This window comes from Spinacia oleracea, chromosome 2 (genome assembly GCF_020520425.1).
Source record: "Spinacia oleracea cultivar Varoflay chromosome 2, BTI_SOV_V1, whole genome shotgun sequence".
In the NCBI taxonomy this organism is placed as follows: Eukaryota; Viridiplantae; Streptophyta; class Magnoliopsida; order Caryophyllales; family Amaranthaceae; genus Spinacia; species Spinacia oleracea.
In genome coordinates, this window is record NC_079488.1 from 83,702,891 (window position 1) to 83,718,785 (window position 15,895).

Below are 15,895 nucleotides of genomic sequence, written 5' to 3' on the forward strand. Positions count from 1 at the left end.
AACATGTAGAAAATTGAGTGTAAAATAATAATAAAAATTCCCCCAAATTACTACACAAATTTATCTCTCCTCTTCCTGTTGTACTTGCAACATTCTTAATCTTAATCACACAACAAAATTCAAAAATACCCCTAAATTCACAACAATTGTGGTTCTTTTAGCCCTAAATTCTTAAATTCTGACTGGTGAATTTATCCCTAAATGAACTACAATTCATAATCAACAATGAGGGAGATCTTAATCACACAACCAAAATTCAAAATTACCCATAAATTCAAAACAATCATAGTCCTTTTAGCCCTAAATTCACAAATTGAAAACCCTAAATCTAAACCTAACCTTGAAAAGATCCATACCTAGAATTTTCGAGCTATCAACAATGGTTAATGTAGATGAGTTGTAAAGAAAAATACCTATAAACAAAAAATTTAACTATTTTCGTAAAAAAGTGGAATTAGAGTAAAATCATGAAATTGTTTACAAAATAGAGATAAACTTACAATGGTTAATAAAGATGAGTTCTTGTGCACATAATTTTGGACGGTTGAGAGGAGAAGTGTTGTGGGAGATGAGAGCTCAGTAGAGGAGTCAACAATGGTGATGACTTGGGGTGGAGAGAGAAATCTCTGAAGTTGGATGTTTCACAAAAAAGAAGAATCAATTGCCTTTTGATTTTCAAAAGCTTGTTTTTACATCTTGAAATCCCGTTAACGGAGTCCAAATCAGCAACATGAGGACAGTTAAAAAATGCATACGAAATTACTATTTTACCCCCGCTATGAACACAAGCCACTTGTGGTTTAGACAACCTCTAAGATAAGACCCCTTCATGTTGCTCTGACTCCGACCACTTCGTGGTGAACAATTTGGGAAGCACCTTTAGTTCTTGACCTTGTTTGTGACTTTAAAGGGACGTGCCAAACTTGTCATTTCTTGAATTGGATTTGGGTCCCCAATATATCACAACCTTGCATCAAATTTTGCGTGGTTATCTAACATCCTCTGATTTGGTGATTCCCTCCTCCCAAAAGTGTAAAAAATGGGGGTTAAAGACCATTGTTGAACTTCGCTGTTCTATGAGTTTGATTTTGGTGCTAGAATTAAGCTTTAGGGGTTAAAAATGGCGAATTTCACCATTAAACCTCATAAAGCTTGCATCTTTACTGCTCAAAAGCCCAGGAATAAAAATTACCCAACACCAATTCTTGTTCAACACCATCAGAATTTGTCGCACCAGCTTCCCACAAAAACCCATTTGAAATTGAGATTGTTTCGCAGTTTTAAGGACAGGGAAATTGAGTTTTTGGGCAGAAGGGTATTCAGTACTATCACTAGATTGAGAGTAGAAGACGATGTTGATCAATCATCACCGTTGGTTGCAGCTCCCGAGGATGAAATTGAGCATAAGAGGAGTGATAAAGAAGAGGGTTTTGAGTGGAATTGGCCACCTTGGAAGAACTTGCCCCCAAGATATAAGCTTATTGGCACCACTTCCTTGGCTTTTGTCATTTGTAATATGGATAAGGTACTTCAATGTCTTTTGCGCAAATTTTGTTTCTATTTTATGTATTTGTTATGCAATTCAAGTTATTTGTTTTAATTTGGATTGTTTTGTGTATCTTGAGTTTATTACTTATTAGCAACTGTGTTTTGTTGGGTATTTGAGGTTGGGTTTGTGCCGTTTGTCAAATTATTGCTGTTTGTCATATTTTTTTTACAGTAGCGATTGAGCCGGCACAAATTAGATCCTACACCAGGGACCATATCTCATTTTTATTCATAAAAGAACATTTCTTTTGACTACTCAAATCTGTGGCAACAAGTAGTTTGCACAGTAATTTTGTTGTTTTGGTGGTGAATGATCATTTGATGGAAAGATTTGTGTATTCTGGATTATCCTAGATTAGTGAATTGTGTCTTGTATCAACTTTGAGGGAATTGGATTTTAAGGCGTTTATGTGCATATCTGTAATCTGTACCAAACTGGATACTTACATCTCGAAATTAATCTCATGTCAATAGGTGAACTTGAGTGTGGCTATAATTCCAATGTCACACCAGTTTGGGTGGAATTCATCAGTGGCTGGATTGGTACAATCGTCTTTCTTTTGGGGTTACGCATTAAGTCAATTGCCTGGTGGATGGCTTGCAAAAGTATATGGAGGCAGGTTAGTAATAACTTAGGACGAGTTTGGAAAAGGGAAGGCTGAAGTTGATAATTATGATAATTATATGTGCTGTTCTAATATTTTGGCTTTGATTGGCAGATAATTGGCAATGAGTTAGTATGTACTTTGTAGTTGATTTGCTATTTCGTTAATCTATGGCCTTTTATATGACAATAAGAGTTTTATTTCTGTAGCGTACCTAGGTAGTTAGTTCCCTTGTCATTCATGTTTCACTTTATACTTGCAAGCCCCTTACAAGTGCGACAAAGGGATCATTCTTACTTGACTGGTTAATTCCTTGTTCACTTTGACCTATGGAAATACCTATTGCCTCTTTTGTAAAGTTCATGAGAAACAGAGGCTGGACACGTGCATTACAAGCCCTAGTTACATTATGAAAATTTGATATGTTAAGGGGCTTGGTTGTTCTGATGGTAGTCTACAAGTGTGACAAAGTACATGTATAACTGGGGAATAGAGCCGTTCTCTTTTAGTTGCAACGTTTTGCACTGTTTCTTTTTAGTTGCAACCTTTCTATTTTTGGCAACTTTACCCACAAACTACCCTCATCCATATTCAATAACCCACATTTTCCCCAATTATATCTAAAAATGGGGGCATGCATGTACTTTATTACCTATCCACTTGCATTGCAAAAATTAGGAAGTATAAAAGTTTCCTTTCAAGTGTCAAAGGTTATGCATCCACGTAGTCGACTCTCTTTTTCCTTCAATTCTTTTTAATTACTGGTTATTTCCCCTCTTTCCAGGGTTAAAACATGCTACTTGGGTCGCCGTGATCCTCTGGGTAAGTCTCCCCAAGTTGAGTAGTCTTTTATGTGAGCATTCCCACTAGTATATACCCTTGTATAAAATGAACTATAACAACTTGGGCTTGTTAGTCTATTACTCTTGCAACACCTACCAATTATATTTAAACTTTATAACCTTCTTAATACTTCCTCCGTTCCACAATAGATGCATCATTTCTCATTTGCGCACTATTCATCAATCAATTTTGACAATCTTTCTTTTACTGTTGTGAAAGAAAAAATATAGTCAAGTGAGATCTTGTTAAATTCGTATTAATGCAAGGATTCGAAATATCAACTTTTTATAATTTTTACTTATACGTATTTAGAGATATTAATGTTCAAAGAAGCGTGTTGGCATACGTGCAAATAGAAATGATGCATCCTTTGCGGAACGGAGGAAGTATATGTAATACGCAGTACATTTTTCTTTTACTGGAAATGTACACAGTACATTACTTGGTGATTAGACACTAAAATGCTTTTGAGGAGGCTAGCATAGGACATTGTGGATTCTGCCACTCGCAGATGATTCTTAAGGCATCTTTTCTTTGCTAAATGTTTGGGAGAGAATTCCAATTACAATAATTTATTCCCTACCTAAATGGAGTTCTTCTTACAAGGTCTCTGTCTTTCACACTTCAAGCTGCGAAGATCTGCGAGAGTGTGAGTTGGTTGCATTGACTGTTGTTCCCATCAAACAATTGAGAATTCCTGCAGCTTAATTTGTGGTTTTATCAACCTATTATCTAGTGGCGGAACCAGAAATTATAAAGAAGGGGGCCAAAACTTAACAAATGATTTTTATAACAATGAAAAACAAAAAATTGAAAAAAAACAAGTACAAAAGTAAGGGAAGCAAGATTTGTTTGAACCTTGTACCTCCAACAACTTCTAACTTTCAAGGTAAAATTACCACGTGAGCTATATTAGACATGTGTTTCATAATGCATATTTTGGTTTTTAAACATATCCCCCACAGCCCCTACTTCTGCACATGCTATTATCGTACACATCTGATATTTGGTGAAACTTACTATAATTTTTTCCCTGACCCTGACTTTTAAAAGTGGGTTTGGCGTCAATTTTACAGTGAGGAAAATGATTAAATGGCTATTTGCAGTAGTTCTTTGTAATTGTGGTCAATTTATACATAGCCGTTTCTTGAAGTAAAGGATCAACTGCCTTTGTGCAATTATGCAGTATTTCCCTTACCCCATTTGAATTCAGTTCTTCGAGTATCTTTAATATCACTAATAATCTTTGGTTGGACACCAACTTCAGATTTATTATTGTGCTTGAAGCTTTGAACTAATTAGAATATTAGATAATGCATAATGGTTTTGATGTCTGAGTATGAAAAGTTTACAAACAAAATCAAGATTAAGATCATAGGTGTAGCCGTGTAGGTATACGTAGAGTACTCGCTACTCTGCGTTTTCTTTCTTGTACTTGTTGAATATGCTCTTGTTTTCCCTGATTAAGTCTTCATGTACCCATCAAAAGAACCTGTCAGTGTAGATTTTGATGAAAAAGGAGGAAGGTTAAAGTACGGAAATAACCAGCCGTTTCCAAGTCTGTCAGTAGTTGACGCAAATGCTGGAAATATCACTTTATTGCACCTTCTAAATAATGACTCCTTGAAACATGATTAGTTATAGCATTTTTTAATTTAAACATTTGACTGACACCAGTGGGTGTTGCTTAGTTATTTTTCTCCCGTTCTTGTGATTCTTTTTACTTTTTTAGTCTTTTATATATGCAGGGTCTCTAATATCAAGATGCATTTGGCATTTCATTGTCTTATATTTATGTTCTAATACAGGCAAGTTCTAGCATTTGGGGTCTTGGTTTGGTCATTGGCTACAGCATTCATTCCTCTGCTAGCTGGATACATGCCAGGACTAATTTTGTCTAGAATATTGGTATGGTGGTTACTTGACTTTTTCATTTGTGTTCAGTTAGACATTATATCACTCCGACTTTCCCTTTTTTTGTTTGAGAATCTTAGAGCTATTTCGCTTAGATTTATATGGAGTTAAAACTGTCATTATACCGAATTTTAATTGGTTAAACAGTGAGCATGTATTCGCTTTGAAATTCAGGTTGGAATAGGTGAAGGTGTTTCTCCATCAGCTGCCACAGATCTGATTGCCAGGTATATTTGAGGAAAGAAAGCTTAACATGGTATTAATATAATATTCCTGTTATTCTTAAATGTTATTTTGACATCAAGTATCAATTCTAAGCTTTCCAGTTACTCATGTGATCATGTCTTCCAAAGGTTTCTACTTTTGTGTAGTGTTTTAATGCCAACAACAAATTGTGGTTCAACACCAAGTACTCGTAGGTTTTCGTTTTCTATGTAGCTTGGGGTGGTCACTTTCTCAGTTCTTGAATTATGTGTCAGTAATCAATATGCCATATCCAATGCCTTCCAGCAACCTTCATGCTAAGATTAAAAACACTTGAGGGGTGAAAGTTTTGATGATCAAAACACACTCACTTCAGGAACTAGTGATATCTTTTGGTAACCCAAGTTGTATCAAAAATATGTCGGCATACACAACACATACACTTTCTCCAAATCATAGTGCGGATTTCTTTGTAATTCCTTGTCCAAAACTATGCATGTTTAAGTGCTAAGTATTCAACACCAAATATGCTTGTTTTGCTTTCAGAAGTCATTACACTATTTAAGTCCACTTATGTTGCTCCCTTTTCTGAATTTTATGAAATTGCTTGCTTAATATTTGCCAGAGTTAATGTTCTTTGCATTGTAATTGTCTATTTGCCTTTTCTGTCACTGCAACATGCATGTTTAGCTCTGCATGCATCTTCTCAAGGTCTAATATCTGTAAGGAATTGAATTTTGGATAGTAAATGGTAGTTAATATTTGTGTTCTGATAACTTTCCTTCAATGGATATTCAGATCCATACCTGTGGAGGAGAGATCACGAGCTGTTGCATTTGTTTTTGGTGGCCTAAGTGTCGGAAGTGTGGCCGGGTATTTTTTTTGTTTTGTTTTGTTTTTAATTTTTTTTAATTTTTTACCTGCAATAGGAGGGCAGACTTAAGAGTCATGAGATCATGACTCTGTCTAATATTTTGCTCTACAAGTGTAACTGTTCTTTCGTTTATTCATCAGAGTAGTCGATCAAAAAGGAAATTCTGTAAATGCAGTAGAACTTATATCTCAATGACGACAATGCAAGATTTACTTTTTCTTCATCTGTTTTTGTTTAAGAAAGAAAGCATAGTACCATGATGTGTGTCAAAGATATAGCAAAAAAAGATAACAAATAGGTGTCAAGTCAACATTAGCTCTCTGGTTTCTTTATTTATTGATAAAATAGTATTTCTGTAATAGTTCCTGACTTAGATTTACTCTTCAGGCTTCTCTTGGCTCCTCCACTTATTCAGAATTTTGGCTGGGAATCCGTATTTTACTTATTTGGCCTATTCGGAGTAACATGGTGAGCACCCTTTTTTTTAATGCTTCACTTTGGTGCTCCTTTTATAGGTTCTCTAATATCCACAGAAAAATTATGGGAACACTCAAGTGCTTGAATAGAATGAATAACACTTTTTCATGTAGCACTTTCAATCAAATCTTTCTATTTTGAAGCATTTCCCTATTAGTTCAATTGGTTATAGGCTAGGTCTACACACCATAATGTGAGCCAGTTGGCCGTCCAATAAAAGTGTGCCAATCGTGGGATTTATGTCATGATTTTGTTCTTACTGTTTAGGTATTTAACTTTTTTTCACCGTTGCACGTACTTTAGCATTTGATCTCTGAACATTGCGGTTGTCAGCTTTTACTGTAAATGTTGATTGCACTATATGTAAAGAGAAAAAAAATATTATCACTTTTCATCTTCATTTGAAGGATTTGTGTGAGTTTAGGAAAGAATATGGTGTTTTCTGGTTAAAGAAAACATGGATATCTAGGTTGTGAATAACTAAAAAAAATATCTATTTGATAAGTAGATGGGAGTTGGGTAGCTTATGGTGTTTTGAGTGATTTTATAACCAGTACTTGTTAGTTGTCACCAAGTTGGACATTCAACATGAGCTTCTTTTTCCATGTGAAGAGTAGCTTGCTTGCTCTAATACGCAGCTAACCCATTAAGATTTCTTGCTTGGATTATCATAGCAGTTGGTTTTCACTTGCCAATGTCAAACCTGACTGAAGTATGACTTTTATACCCAAAAATACTTGAAGGTTTTTGGGCTTTCAGTATATTGAAGGAGGAGAGACTAAGTCAGCTGCTCCCATTATGCCTAGTAAGCTACAATTACTCTCTTCCTTTTGCACACCTGCTCGTTTCATAACCCCTGCTTTCAAATGTAAACGACCTGCATTTTCTCACAAATGATAAACATCAAGCTATTCTTTCCTGATAATTTTTCTGCTTTGCTAATGTTCAGCAGTGATCATGAATGGTGCTTTGTATTCATGTCTTGAAAATAGCCTCGAGTGCTGGGATATCATTTTGCTGAAACTGTCTTGATTATGTGTGGAGTGGTCCAATGATATCTGTTGCCTGTTGGTGCCAAGTAAAAAGTATATCATGCATGTTACATTATCAATTAAATAGTAACCCAGGAGTAGTAATGTAAATGCGTTAACCCTCCATCACATGCTATGTTGTAAATCCTTTTAGCTCATCCTAACCGCCAGTAAACAACATTAATGTGTCAACTAATATGGCTAATCATTAGGCAACCTGTTAATTTTCCTCTTGTTTTGAAATTGACTTACATCTCTCATGTATTCATGTTGCTATGCTTTTGCACACTAAATTTTCCACTAGTTATGATAGTTCGAACTTTTCTTGACATGAACATGCAAATAGCCAGTTTTGTATTGTGTTGGTAATTGTAGACAAGTCAAAAACATAATCTTCTGTTGCTGTACTGATTCTGGATAACCCCATGGATAAAAAATTATTGATATGTACTATGCTCATGTTATATATTGAAATGCTAATTGCAATTTCTTTTTACATCTTTCCATAACAGGTGTGGAGTCTACAGCGAATAAGAAGTCGTGGTTGGGTTCCTTGGAGGAGCAAAATAGCTCTTTGAAGGTAAGAAAATCATACTCAATTGTTGATTTTGTGACAGACTCACTGTGTTAATATTTCTTTAACTTAATTATTAGTTACTCCCTATGTCAATAACTATTAACACTTCTCTCTCTTTGGTCTGTTTTTAAAAAAGTTAATATTTCTTTTTGGTAAGTGCCATAGTGGTGTCTCTCTGTGTCTCTCCTGATCACATGGGCAAAGATTCCCATATGATTGCCCAAGTTTCCTTAATATCCAGTGTAGTAGTTTCCAGTATTACACAAGTATCAGCACGTTACTTCTTTACTTCTATTTTACTTAGATAATGTTGTTGTATTATTGGGGAATGCATGATATTCATGTGTCCCGGTGCATATTGAAGTAAACAAAATATTTGACTAAAATGCTAATCTTCCTTTTATTATTCAATTTATTAGGCCAAAGATTACTTTTACTTCTTTGGGCTTATAGATTATTACATTTCTGCTTATTTACAGGATGTTCCATGGAAAGCATTTTTCCGAAGTCCGGCTGTCTGGGCTATGATTTATGCTCATTTTTGTGGAAGTTGGGGGCACTATACTTGTCTGTCTTGGCTACCTACTTACTTTAGGTACAAACGTTGTGGTGCAATGACTACATTGAAGTAATTTTATTAAACTTTTTGGAGACTTCTCTGATATCTTGACTGGTTTGGAGAATTACTGCATTTATATGACACTCCTTACTGGAGGATAATCTTGGAAATTCTTCAAAGAACTGTAAATCATGTTTACGGATACCTGGGACAGTTTAAATGTCGAGTTGGTCTTTGTCTCGGCCATCTTCCTTTCCCCTTTGTTTAATAATAATAGTGATAGGCATTGATATTAGTTTCCATTTCTTGCAGTGAGGAGCTGGATCTTAATTTGACAGCAGCTGCAGGGGTAAGCTTTAATTCTGGTGTTACACCCATCCTCCTTTCTCAATAAGTGAAAAGTCTGTATGCACATCATTTGTGTCATCAATGTCACAAATGGCCTGATAACTTTTCCTATGACTTACGAAGAAAATTTTGAATAGGTCTACTTTGCACATTAGCCACTCCGTACTGTTCATAAACTACAAATAGCATGGTAACCCATATTCAAAGTCTTGTCATCTATTGGAAAAAAAACAAAATACTATTGTTATTTCACTGAACTATAATTCTTAATGGTTGTTAAAGTACAATCTTCCAAATCCACAAAAGGTCAATTTGGAATATTATTGTAGGACGGAGGGAGTACATTTGTAGTCTTGTGAAATACTCATGATTAAGCTTTTTCCCAATTGTTATGGTTCCATAATTGCATGTCTGTGTGTCCATGAACTTATAGTTTGAAACAAGTTACACTTCGAATCAGACTTTTTAGAAAGACATGCATGTGGACATTTCCTGTTCTTAATATTGTCATCAGGGCCGTCTTAAACATCTCAATTTAGCTTTCCTCTACAGAATGTTGTATATAAATCTTACTTTTATACTTTGTAAATCAGGTTGCTGTACTTCCTCCATTGGCTTCAGTTATTACTACCAACCTTGCCGCACAATTTGCTGATCATCTAATTGCACGCGGAATTGAGACAACCACAGTAAGTTCTTTCACATATTGCTAAATATTAATATCCTTTTTTTGTAAACAAAATCTTCTATTGTGGAACTGAGCAGGTCTTTCAACATAGTAAATATTTTTATGACAACATTATCGTAATCTAATATACTATAATAAAAAATAAGAGGCGGAGTAGATGGTTCTAACCACCATTTATGCCTCCCGAGGTCTCATGGGATATACGGAAATCATCCAAACCTTTAACCTTCCAGGGTTTGAAAACATCACATTGTCCCAAATTTGAAGGCTATAATACACCTTTTTAGTCTGGCTCGCTTCTACAACGAGGGAAAACGCTTCTCTCTCTCCGCGAGGTTTGAACTTCGCGTGGTGTGATGTAAAGTAAAGCAATATACCTTCCATGGTCCTATCGAACCAGCATTTTCTTTTTGGAGATTCTGGAGCCCGGTCTCGAAAAGTCCTAATATTTGGAGAAATTTATCGAGAGGTGATATAAGGATCTTTGGAACCATAAGCCCCCACTACTCCACTAGTTAGGTCTTGTTCTCTTCACCTACCGATCTCGGAAAAGTTCCAATATGTGGAGGGTAGTATCTGGAAGTCATAAGGATGTATGGAACCATAAACACCCACCAGATGGTCATTTAAAGGCTCTGAATGGCCTTGATTTAACAACCAAAGCGATACTTGTCCTAGTTTCAAACTTTAATCTCTCGACCGCTTTGTGTTTTGCCTGCGATGCCTGTCAGTATAACATTAAAAGTTTCATATTTTAGCTTATGTAAGACAATTATGTTTGTGAGGTCAATTAATCCAGCACATCTTCTACTGCCGTTTTTAACTTGTGTCTTTTGTCAATGAGCAAGGTTAACTGTATACCATTTGCCTGCCTTTTGGCAGAAACATCAAGAATACTAAAATTGGAAGCAAAATGGCACTTCCTCTGTCCTGTTTCTGGTGTCCCATAATTCTTGCACACTTCTTTGAGTTAAAGACAACCTTCTCTCTCCATCCTTCCAATCCCGTATTTCCTTCTATCCCATGTCTTATTCTTCCTTTTTTTTCTCTTTCTAATCTCCATCGACTTCAATTTTTTTTTCTCTAGCATTATTACCAAAACTTAATCTCCCTGCCAACCCTAAGTGCATAAATATTTCAGGGATGGAGGGTTTGCAATTGTGTATAGTACTTTTAACAAGTTATGGCGTATGATGTTATGTAGCCCGTGTTGTTATAAGCTTCTTTACTTTTTGACTGGTACCAATCTGTCGTTCACCTACATTTGGATTATTTTCACTTTGTCATCTTTTTATCTCATGGCTTGTTTTTTTTTTTTTTTTGCATGCAGGTAAGAAAGATTTGCCAAACTATCTCTTTTCTGTCCCCTGCTTTCTGCATGACTCTTTCCTCATTAGATTTAGGGTTGCCACCTTGGGCAGTTGTGGGGCTTCTAACTAGTGGTTTAGCCCTCTCAAGTTTTGCTTTGTCAGGTAATTTTATTTATTTCCAATTTGAAATTTTCTGACTTTAAAATAAGTTTATCAAGGAAGAACACTTGCTTATGCCCCTATTTTTCCGCAGGACTTTATTGCACCCATCAAGATATATCACGTGAATACGCAAGCATACTTTTGGTATGAAATCTTACTGACATTTTATTTAGCACATTTGTTAAATTGATATTTGTTAGCATCTCTGTCGATAAACTCGATACTATATTCATGTATTGATCTACCCTATTCACTCACCAACAGTTAGCATCCCCATCTTGTAGGGTTAGTCACAATCAGATTATTGTTGGATACATGAAGGGGCTGCAATATTGTAGTTAAAACACAAAGATGTACACATTGCATGGTGGTTAATAATAGGAAAGAATTGATGTGTTGATGAATGCTTATTTCGCTGTTTTTGAGGTCGAAGTCTTATTGTTCAAACTGGTATTGTATCAGCTTGTTAACCAGCCAGATAGCAAATTTCCTTACCTTATTTTTCTTATCCAATGGATTTCAGATGGATCATAATGAGTGTTATGATATGTCTGGTGTTGAGCATGCTTCTAACCAGCTTGGTCCTCTTACTTTTTGTGGGGGTTATAGTTTTTAAGAATCTGTAAGAGTCCTGAAAGATTTTCAATAGGTTTTGAGTTATAACCTTCAAAATGGAATATGTTAGGATAATTTGTGATCTAATGTACTTCATGTCCTAGATTGCTAATGTAGGCCACGATTATTATAGACGAAAGGCCAATATGGATCCCTTGTTTTTTGTTGAGACTAAGCCTAGACATTTAAAATTGGTCTCTCAGGCCAGACATAGCCTTTACAAGTGATAACAGATCTTTGGTTAGGTTTGACAAGGTGTCCCTGTGAGTTTGTTTCATGATTTCCACTCTGTATTTAGAAATGGAGTCTGTAATGTATTGTAGGATGACATTATTTATATGTTCCATAGCCCACAGGCAGCCTTGGAAGGTAGAAAAATCTATCCGTTCATGACTGCAAATACGCTATGATCTCTTTGGTACAATTTGGGGGGGGGGGGGGGGGGGGGATACATATTTTGGCCTATATCTATGACCATTAAATGGCCTTGAAGGCTTCCCCAAAGTTCTTTTCCCGATGACTTGATGCTCTCAGCCAAGTCTTAAAAAGACCTTGTGGATGTGACTTATCGCCTTGATGGATGAGAGGATCACTAGGCCACTGTGAGTACAGTCTCTTGATGTGAGTTATGAACATTGAAATGGGAAGGTCATCATGTGCTTGACCTAGCATCTGCTGGGAGCAATAAATCTTGGATCTGATGATAGTATCATATTCGAATTTGTTGGCTATCGAGTGAGCTAAAGAAGCTTATTCCTAAGGCAAACTATAAAATTGAGGCAAAGACTTTCTTGAGGACTGGATTCCAAAAGCACATTTTTAGTCAGTTCCTCGCAACCATTATTCTGGACCGAGGGAGTATTAAAATTAGACTGGTTCCTTTTTAACTGGGAAATCGTCCCGTTTCTTCCTGATAACAGGTTATGAGCAGTAGTTTCAGTGTTCTTTTTTCCACCGGTAATTTCTCAGAAGATAGGTGTAATCATGAGGAAAGTTTCTGTTGTCAAACCATCAATCTATTAATGTTCAATTGATGTAGCGCGCTTGAAAAAAGAGGACAAGAGTTTCAAGAGAAGTAGAACTGAAAACACAACCACCATCAGAAATGTAATCATGAATATCCCCTATTGAGTCAGCCAAAGGATAAAAATATGCCTAGGGCAGAAAATTCCTCCTTATCGTTAAAGCAAAGTAAGAGAGTAACAAGAGTTTCAGCCTTTTGTAGTCGCAGGCTCGCTGGTTATGGAGTATACTCCATTCGTACAGTGTTTCAAGTTAGGGTTGATTTTATAGCCATGTTACTTCCCTCGTAATGGTTTAAGCCCAGCTTTTGACTAATATTTTCGTGAACCGTTAGAATGTCTGCTGGTTTGCTTCTAATTTAATGCTGTTGTTGATTTTAGGGTATAACCAACACTGTTGGGGCTGTACCAGGCATTGTTGGTGTAGCTCTCACAGGCTATCTCCTTGATTCAACTCATTCTTGGAGTGTATGCTCTTCTCCATTTCTTTTCATCAGTTGTTGTTATCGTGCATGACCTATGTTTTGCTTAGTGTCTACAACGTCTTTTCTGTTTTTGCAGATAGCACTATTCGCACCTTCGATCTTCTTCTATTTAACAGGTACTGTAGTTTGGTTGGCATTTGCAAGCAGCAAACCTCAAAGCTTTACCAAGTTAGATTAGACAGTATTCGGTTTGGAGGGAAACGATGCATCTCTTTTCTTTCCACAATGTAAATGGCTTTTTGTCAATCTACCAAATACTGACTGCCCCCTCTTGTGTATATTCATTCATATAGTAGAAATAGTTTCATGTATTCTTTCAAAATATGATTACAGCCAGCTTCTCCTATTTCGTGTTGCTCGGCTATAGGGCCAGAGGTTGATGTATGTAAGTAGGTATTTTGAGTTAGCTGTGTATTGAACATGAAGATATTAAAGCATGAATAAGATGCAAAATTGATCCACATTGCTAAGACTGAACTTCCTTCAATTCTAACGGTTACAGGCCGGTGTTACAGTTTATGTTGCCTGTTTTCATTGCTTTTGATGTTGCCTGTTTTCATTGCTTTTGATGTTGCTGACAACAAATACTTGTACAGTTCTGAAAACCATTCTGGTTCTGTAAATCGCCATGTTTTTCTGTTAAATGATATGCAGCTGGACAATTATACTACATTGCCCTTATTCACCTCTTCTTCTTGTGTGATGCTTTGAATGTTTTACAATAAAGGGTTGGAATGGAACAGAAGTCCTCTTCTTCTTGTATTTTGTTTATTTGAAATAGTTAAGGTAGCAAGCCTCATTAAAGACATGAGTAGAGTTTGTAGTTGCAGATAAGCAATTACACTGACCTAATGTAATCAACCTCGAAATAGTTGATAGGACTAGGGGTGGGGATTGCAAAATATTGAAGTCATGATTTATCCTTGTTGGTTTTGCAATGCTATCACACCTACAGCATTGGTACTCCATTCCTCAAAAGCAAGTTTGCAGTAACTCTAGGAGTTCCCTGCATTCAACAATAATAAAAGGAAGCTGAGATTTGATGCAGATGGTGGTTCTATCATCTATGGTATTTGAGAAAGTTAGCTTGAGAAGTAAGCTCTGTTTAAACGTCTTTTAAAACTTGAAAGTGTTATATGTATATTTTGTGTGCCTATTTATTGTGAAAGATGGAGCAGTATTTATTGGGGGGTGGGGGGAGTTTTTTTTCAAAACTTCTCAAAAAGCTTGGAGAGAAAGTTAGCTCGTTGAGTAAAAGTGGTGAATTGTTTGTGGGTAAAAGTGGAGAGAAGCTTCTTTGAGTGGTGAATTGTTTGTGGGTAAAAGTGGAGTGGTGGTGGAGGGTTTATAAAGGGGAGGTTCCGTTCTGGTGGTTGGGGGATAATAAAATCTATTTATGGCAAGTACACCCATATTTCGTAGAGAATTGAAGTGGTTAGGGTTTAAAAGAAGAAAGGATAAAAAATTTAAGGATAATGTCAGCGAGGGAGTCTTAGTTGAACTGGAACACAAAGTTAGCTTGAGAGGTAAGATCTCTTTAAACGTCTTTTAAAACTGTGAAAGTGTTATATGTATATATTTTGTGTGCCTATTTATTGTGAAAGATGGATCAGTATTTATTGGGGGGAAAGTTTTTTTTCTTCAAAACTTCTCAAAAAGCTTGGAGAGAAAGTTAGCTCGTTGAGTAAAAGTGGTGAATTGTTTGTGTGTAAAAGTGGAGAGAAACTTCTTTGAGTGGTGAATTGTTTGTGGGTAAAAGTGGAGTGGTGGGGGAGGGTTTATAAAGGAGAGGTTCCTTTCTGGTGGTTGGGGGATCATAAAATCTATTTATGACAAGTACACCCATATTTCGTAGAGAATTAAAGTGGTTAGGGTTTAAAAGAAGAAAGGATAAAGAATTTAAGGATAATGTCAGCGAGGGAGTCTTAGTTGAACTGGAACACAAAGTTAGCTTGAGAAGTAAGCTCTCTTTAAACATCTTTTAAAACTGTGAAAGTATTATATGTATATTTTGTGTTCCTATTTATTGTGAAAGATGGAGCAGTATTTATTGGGGGGAAAGTTTTTTTTCAAAACTTCTCAAAAAGTTTGGAGAGAAAGTTAGCTTGAGAAGTAAGCTCTGTTTAAACGTCTCTTAAAACTTCTGAAAAAGCTTGGAGAGGAAGTTAGCTTTAAACGTCTGAAAACTCCCAATTGCACCCGAACCCGCCTACCTTAAACTTGGCCCAAACCAAATCAAACAAATTTCATAAGATAGGTCGGGCCTCTAAAAGACTTATCCCGCTGAAGAAAAAAGAAAAAGAAACATTAAAAATAGAGGGGGAAAAAAAGGAAAAAAAAAAGGAAAAATAGAGAAAAAGGGTCATTCACGTAGCAACAATTGATAAACAAAAGAAAATAAAACAATAAACAATAAATGATTTTAAAGATTGAAAAACTCTAGAGAGAGAAAGGATGAGAGAGAGGCTCTCAAGTAACAAAAGTTTTTCTTGTACTTATCTTCCCACCGACAACACTTCTATGGTTTAGATTTCTCAAAATAGTCCAAAGAGTTTCACCTTCCCCCCCCCCCCCCTTCTACAGTTCTTCTTTTCATCTCCATGTATGCTACTGCTCTACCTCCTTCCTTCCAT

At 36.1% G+C, this 15,895-nt stretch overlaps 1 protein-coding gene across 1 annotated transcript; it reads left to right on the forward strand.

The window, feature by feature from the left end:
- Positions 1-967: 967 nt before the first annotated feature.
- Positions 968-13,723, forward strand: LOC110789408 (probable anion transporter 6, chloroplastic). Its single transcript, XM_021994065.2, has 15 exons — positions 968-1,525; positions 2,023-2,168; positions 4,805-4,904; positions 5,085-5,137; positions 5,913-5,987; positions 6,376-6,456; positions 7,209-7,270; positions 8,009-8,076; positions 8,553-8,668; positions 8,945-8,981; positions 9,574-9,669; positions 10,999-11,140; positions 11,232-11,284; positions 13,159-13,245; positions 13,339-13,723. Exons 1-15 carry the CDS (start codon positions 1,121-1,123, stop codon positions 13,438-13,440), a joined length of 1,623 nt encoding a protein of 540 aa, XP_021849757.1. The 5' UTR covers positions 968-1,120; the 3' UTR covers positions 13,441-13,723.
- The last annotated feature ends 2,172 nt before the right edge of the window (positions 13,724-15,895 follow it).

What these genes read in the sequence shown, in the direction of transcription:
- LOC110789408 (XM_021994065.2), top strand. Translation starts at nt 1,121, where the DNA reads ATGGCGAATTTCACCATTAAACCTCATAAAGCTTGCATCTTTACTGCT. An exon ending in GCCACAGATCTGATTGCCAG is followed by an intron (nt 5,138 to 5,912) that starts GTATATTTGAGG and finishes ATGGATATTCAG; the next exon opens with ATCCATACCTGTGGAGGAGA. An exon ending in AATACGCAAGCATACTTTTG is followed by an intron (nt 11,285 to 13,158) that starts GTATGAAATCTT and finishes TGTTGATTTTAG; the next exon opens with GGTATAACCAACACTGTTGG.